This window comes from Chaetodon trifascialis, chromosome 6, assembly GCF_039877785.1.
Source record: "Chaetodon trifascialis isolate fChaTrf1 chromosome 6, fChaTrf1.hap1, whole genome shotgun sequence".
NCBI lineage: Eukaryota > Metazoa > Chordata > Actinopteri > Chaetodontiformes > Chaetodontidae > Chaetodon > Chaetodon trifascialis.
Genome location: NC_092061.1, coordinates 19,432,215 through 19,439,492, shown reverse-complemented (window position 1 = coordinate 19,439,492; position 7,278 = coordinate 19,432,215). Strand labels below are relative to the sequence as shown.

At 38.5% G+C, this 7,278-nt stretch overlaps 1 protein-coding gene across 1 annotated transcript in view; it reads right to left on the bottom strand.

Moving 5' to 3' along the window:
* dmrt1 (doublesex and mab-3 related transcription factor 1) overlaps positions 1-7,278 on the bottom strand; it is a 31,054-nt gene continuing 23,776 nt past the window's right edge. Inside the window, 1 exon segment of the mRNA XM_070963946.1 lies at positions 1-161. Coding sequence (XP_070820047.1) covers positions 1-161 — 161 coding nt within the window.

The following is a 7,278-nucleotide window of genomic DNA, read 5'->3' as shown; positions in this document are numbered from 1 at the left end:
CTATTCGGCAGAATCGGCATCAATGATGGTGTTGGCGGTGAAGGTAGGGGTCTCAGTGCTGGCCTCACACTCAGCATGGACGTCGGAGTTAATGAGGGAGCTGATGGACCTGCAGGTCAGGGTGGAGTCGTGACCAGTGGTGACGCTGCCGGGTGAGAAGGCTGCAGAGACGAGACAGACAGAGTCCTGCTCAGAGATCCACTGAGGAGGTCAGCTGACACACTTAAGGCCTCTGCACGTTTCAAAGTGCTTGTTGGATCGTTCATTAGCAAACTGTCTGTTTTTCTACCTTTAAGTGAGTGCAGGTGTGAAAGTAGCTGAGCTTCTCTGTCAGGCCCACAGTACTTCCTGTAGTGCCAACAGCAGATGAACTTATCCAATGAAATATTTCAACATCTGCTACAAAGTTTTGGTAATCGTAGCTCCCAGACAATTCATCCTAATGACTTTGGTGATTCCTTGACTTTTCCTCCAGGCCCACCATGAGGTTCACATTTGCAGTTTTCAATCACATCTCAGAAACTAACAGACGAATGGCAATGAAATCTACCGGGATGAAATATAACCGCTCCCCTGATATTTACTCTAGCGCCATCATCAGGTCAACTGATATTTCTATCTTCACTACACAGGCAACCTGCAAATGTAACTTTATAGCATTTACTATGTGAGGATAAATGCTTTTTGGTAGCATGATTTTGACACTATTATTTATTGCATTTGAAGCAAACTCATCAGTTCATCTGATAATACTTGAACTCACATTCTGAGTTATTTCTTGTAGTTGATCAATGATGCAGTAGAGTTCATCCACTGCTCCAGGCTGGTTAAATGCTTCAACTGGTGTTACATTTTGATAATGATAGGACATACTGTATCAGGTAAAGTACTGCTCTGGTGAATCCCGTTAGATGCAGGAAGCATCAGTAGCAACAGTTAATTTCCCTCTTGGAACAGAAATTGAAGGATGACAAAGAAAGCCTGAACCCTGAGCTGATGTGTTAACAGTGATGAGGACTGAAGGCATACTTCAGTCAAAGTGGTACATATATTAGGAGAATTCTATGTTGTGGGAATACTGGAATATTCTACAGCTAGTCTCCATTGTGAGATCAACATTAGATCAGCAAAACTGGGCTATTATAAGTGGTAAAATACCACTGCTAGGATAATGTCTACTAATCCTAGAAGTTGTAATTCCTAAAAATGTCAAAGTCAAGCATAACCAGATGACCCTAACAGAATAACTTAATAAGGACTGAAGTAGTTTATTGTGTTTGTACATTTCAAATCGAGAGAAAACTGGCTTAATTTTAACCTTCACATAAATGTGTGAATACATTTTGTTTCAAATGTAACAAATACCAATGTCACAACCACTTTACAAAAATAAAAACATTAATCCCCATATTACGATAAAAAACAAAAATACTTAAAACACAATTATGGTAAATAAAAACAACAACAAAGCATTGTTGTCTCATGATGGTAAAGTGTGTTTATACACTTGAAAAATAAGTAAACCTCAAATCCTTCACGTCTCTTTCAGGTATTGAGCTACAAATCTTTTTTCTTGGATACTCCTCAAAGTCATTAATATGATAAATTCATATTGCCTCAGAAGAGCGGCACACATAAAATGAAAAATGCTGGCGTACTGTAAGGCAAGTAAATAAAAAGGAGAACAGCAATACTATAGTGAGACAGACAAAACAGCAGAGTGGTATCATCAGCACTGCAGAATGGATGGTCCTCTCTGTTAGGGCTGTATTCACCTGATATAAATATGACTGTACAGTAATATGATTCTTAGCAAAGCTCAGGATTTATAGCAAATTGAATCAGTCATCAAAAAGGGAAGACACTGAACACAAAGCAAAACCATTAGGTCTTTTACAGTTAACATGAGAGCTATGTGCATCCAGCCATTTTAATACTCGTCTACAGCCACTACACACACTAATAACTCTGTGAGGCCAGCAGACATTTGGATGGTTGACAGCAATCTACTGTTTGTACATTTAAATGTTACTAACCATCGTGGACCTTAATCACTTTTTCATTGTTTTATCCTCATTTATAACCTCTATCAAGCCATAATGCATGACATTGATCTTTGAAGATTCTCAGCCTGCTTCGTTCTCACCAACAGATTAATTACTATCTAATAAAGTCAAAACTATTGACAACAAATCTGATAGACGATTAATCTTTTCATTAATCTATGAAGTGAAAACGACAAACACCAGTACAAATTCTCAGCCAGCTGGAAAACGCATCGGCATAAAGATGAAATCGGGGCTGTTTTCCGAGCTCATGAAAAGTTGACTTTTTAGAAATGCGTGATTCTCACAGGACAGTGATACTACATACATACGATTGACTCCTTACTACAGTTGATTGCTGAGGTGTGTACAGGTGAGCATAGGTGGTCATGATGTTTAGTTTAGAACTAGTCAAGACACTCAAAGTTATAACTCATTACAACTCACATGTATAATGTTTCCTGACTGTTGATATAGTACATCAGAAAGTAGTACACCTTCCCATTAACATCAGTGGAGGGCAGATCCAGAGGTTGGCTGATTGTTCCCATTTTAACATTGTCCACTTTTAGCTATTCGAGATTTCCGATAGGGATCAAGTTGCCAGGGGGCAGAGGGAGTGGGAGGGTGTCACAGCACAGCAGAGAAATGCCAGCATGAACAATCAAATCAAAGAAAAACATCAGTATCTCATATTCATCGTTAGAGTCTATGTGTCTGTGCTTTGTGCAACAACATTGTGATATTATCTAATTTATGCACAATGTCCTACGTCATAACGCTCCAGAGTTCACTGCACCAGCTGTACTGAAGTTCTCTTTGAAGAGAAAACTACTTAGTTTAATGCTAAAGCTATATCAATGTTTTGTTGCACTGCAGCGATGTGAGGTTCATCTTACCTTCTCTGGTGTATTTTATGTCATTGGTATTTTATAGAGGACTTTACACCTACTAAGGGCTAAGCAGCTAAGATTTAAGTTGTAACATATGCCTACTTGGCACTGTTTCCACTGGTGTGACCCTTGAAATGTTGCAGATAAACTCTCTGCTACGTTAGAAACTAGGTTCAAATAAGGCTACATTTCAACTTACATACAGCTGGTACAACCCAGGGGGCGTTTTGGATGACATCGCCTTGGGCTTTAAATGTTTTTTTCAATGTATTCTGACATTTAAAAGACCAAATAGACCAATTAGAAAAATGATCTGCAAATCTTCAAAGCAATGATTACTTGTAGCCCTAATCATTACAGAGATTAATATATTAGCTATCAAAAGGAAAGCTGCTCATTGAAATAAAAGTGACTGTTTTAAATGGGAATTATCTTAAAAAAAAAAAAGTAATAAAACAATTAATTTTCTTGGTTATGAATAATATTTGACCATCACCATGGTCAGACGATATCTAAAAAAGTTGTGTTCCATTTGAGGACGAGTCCTTTTCCTTCCTTTTACATTTTCTGATTACATGTTTATTAAGAATAACCTCCCGATCAAGTGTGGATGTCCAGTGTTTCCCAGAATCCTCAGACTGCTTTGGCCTCCCTCATTCCTCACCCTTCACATCTCTCTCTCGCTCGCTCTCCTCCTCAGCAGTGGTGGGAGGGGAAAGAGGAGTAATTTTTCTCCTCATTAACTTCCTGATTGGTTTCGGACTCCAATTTTTGCCCGTCTGCAGTTTGTCACCAATTCCAAACTGGCAGCCCAATCGTTAATACTTATGTTTGTGTAGCTAAGTGCACCCAGCTCTTTTTTTTTTTTTTTTTTTATCCCTCAGCGGTCTACTTGTACGGCAATAACAGCAAGTGAGTGGGGGAGAGCAGCTGTGAATTAGCCCATTCAGTGTTAATTCTCTGCCTGTTCATCAGCAGGAAATCTACGATGTAATTAAAAGCTGAAAGCAACTGGACGTGTTAGTTTCACTGGAGACGTTAAATCATGACACACTGCTGTACACATGTTCTCTGTTGCATCCGACCGTCCTCTGCTCTCCTGCTTAATACAGATTAATGTTGCTGAAACACCAGAAAGCCTTGTTCTCAATTAGTCGTCAAGCACCATGACACCAGGGCTGCAACTAATTAAACAATAAAGACATTTTCTATTATTTGTTTTATTAATTGTTTGGTCAAATGTCAGAAATCTAAGATAAAAAAAAGGACTCTGAAGAGTTTTCAGATGCTAAGATAACATCTTCAGACTGCTTGTTTCCAACCAACAGTCCAAAAATATACAAGTTACTGTGATATAAAGTAAAGAAAATCAGCATCTGAGAAGCTGGAACCACTTAATTTTTTTTTTTTTTTACATGACAAATAATGATGTGACTTGATAATTGTTAGTTTTCTGTTGATTGACTAATTAATCAACTAGTCTAATCATTTCAGCCCTAATGTCATGAGGTGACTCCACTGTTAACACACTTTGCAACCATCCACTTCTGTTCTGTATAACAACTTATTTACTGCCTTGAAGCATGATTTCCCCAGTGCTATAATTTTTAGGCCATTACTATTTAAAAGAAGAAGAAATCTTAGATTCATGTCCTCATTGCAAAACGAGCCCAATCAACAGGATTTTAAGAATCGCAAACAAACAGCTCTGGAGTCATGACTCACAACTTCATGGTGTAGGTTTTCAGCTGATGGTTGTGAGCAGACGGCAGTTTTTCAACAACTTTTTAAACAACAGTTCTTTAGCTCTCCCCTATGCTTCTCTTCCTTTCTTTGTATTTATTTTATGGTTGTTTTTCCTCTGTTTTTCTTCATGTCAGGATTTCATTGTATTCCTATTAATACATGTATGGCTGGGTGTATATATACACACACACACACACACACACACACACACACACACACACACACAGACAACCATTCACGCTCACGAGGGCTTTTTTTTAGGGTCACCAATTAACCTAATGAGCATGTTTTTGGTCTGTGGGAGGAAGACGGAGCACCCGGAGAGAACCCACGCATGTACAGGAAGAACATGCAAGCTTCACACAGAAGGGTCCCGCCCGGCCCGGGAATCAAACCTGCGACCTTCTTACTGTGAGGTACTCGCACTACCTGCTGTTCCACCGCGCCGCTATATATATATATATATATATATATATATATATATATATATATTTTTTTTTTATTATTATTTTTTTTTTGTTGTTGTTGTCTCCCATACAGACCAAAGTAGCACCAAGTATTGGAAACTAATCGGTGCCACAAGCTGGGATTGAATGTCTGATTAGATTCATATTTATTCAATCAGACGGTCTCTTACTGAACTGAATTCTGGTTGCTTATTTACACGTTCGGCAGACAAGGAGCAAGATTATCTTTCATTTGGGGTCTTGACCACCTGAAGGATTTAAATCCAACATTTGCTCTCTTTTAGCTCTGTTTTTGGTCTCTACGAGCTCCTGAGGTAAATATCTGGCTCTTAAACTGCTAAATGCTCCACTATGCTCACCAGCTAGTCTCTACCTGTGTCTGCCTGCTGTTTGGTGCTAAGCAGGTGGTGAACAGTGGGGTGTTAGAGCTTTTTCAACGAACCCCAGTGACAGTGAATCAGAAAAGTTGTGGCCTGCAAAACCAAAACAATAAGCTGAAAAAACCCCAAACTCCTTAGAGCAACGTGAAGTAGCAGAGTTGGGTTGTAATTCTCTGTGGATTCATCATTACAAGTGACCCCTTTCACATACAAGTGGGCTAGTCCAGTTGTAGTTATAGAAATATTGATTATAGGAGCTTTAAATGAAAAAGGATGTTTCCTCAAAGTAAGGTATCAAAAATTCTTTTTATATCTGTGCCACACCCAGCCCTAAAAAGTTTGTAACAAGACAGACTTTAGCTGCTGGCGAAGTTGAAAGAGAGTTTATTCTTCTGAATGAACTTTTGCCCTTTTCTCAGTCACTCAGCACTCTATATAAGATTTCCAAACTATTAAACAGTCTTTGTGTGGAATAACAAAAGGAAGCTTTTTTAACCTCCCACTTGTCCTGTTAAGAGAGGGAGGGAGGGAGTCAATGAAGGTGCAATCATTTCTGCTGCTGCCAAAGAGGGGAACAAAAGCCCAGATGTGAGAGGAGATGGTAATTCAGTCTGATCCAGCAAGGATAAGCTCCCTGTGGGTTTCATGCTCTGCACTCATCCACTGTACACAAGGGTCATGGGGGTAGATAACGCTTAAGTAAACACAAACACACACGCACACGCACACACCTTGCATTAAACTGCAGAGATTGAGTGATCTGCTGAGATATCTGGAAGAGCAGGGACCTGAAAGAACAACTCAAATCAAAATTTATTTCCAAATAACATCAAAATCAATTAAGAGGAAAACTTGCTGTGATCATTTTCCATTAATGTGGTAAATGTTCTCGTGAACCCAGGATTTTATTTCTTTAATGGCTTTTCAATTTTCTTGTCAAAATTCATACAACAACCACTCACAACTTCACACATGTAGTAATAAACTGAGGCCGCACAATGATGAAGTGAATTGAATATGTAGCCATGATGTGTTGCCATTATGCTAATTTTATGATGGCAAATAATTTGTATTTCTATTATTAAATGAATACACAGATTATTTTCTCAATTCATATTTTTAAGGTTTCATCTATGAAATATCACAATTTCCTGAAAGTGGCACATTGAAATGTCTTGTTTTGTCTGACCAAGTCTAAAACCAAAAGATTTAATTTACATGCAGAATAGAAAAAAGCTGCAAATCCAGAAGCTGAAACTCTAATGTTTGACTTTAACTAAAATGATGACTGATTATCAAAATAGTAATCAATTAATCAGCTCATCGTATTGCTCATTGTTTCAGCCCTAACTCTATTTTAAATTTGCTACATGGTTTATGTACTTCTGTTACCACCAGTATGCAATGGTTCTATAGGCAACGGTGTGCTTCCAACTTTGCATTAACAGTTTGGTGTAGGCCCTTTTTCCTGTTTCAACATGACAATGTGCCTGCACACAAAGCCAGGACCATGAAGAGATGGTTTTCACTGCAGGGCTTGTTGCCAAACATTGATCCTGACTAATTCTCTTGTGGCTAAATTGGAGAAAATCCCTGCATCCAGGTGCCAAATTCTGCTGAAACGGGCGAAACCAGCATTAGATTAATAATTATAGTTTGGGGGCATGTTCAGCATTTAAGTATGGGTGTAAGATTCAGGTGTTTGAATATTTTTGGCTATGTAGTGTATTAAAAGTTATTTGATGAT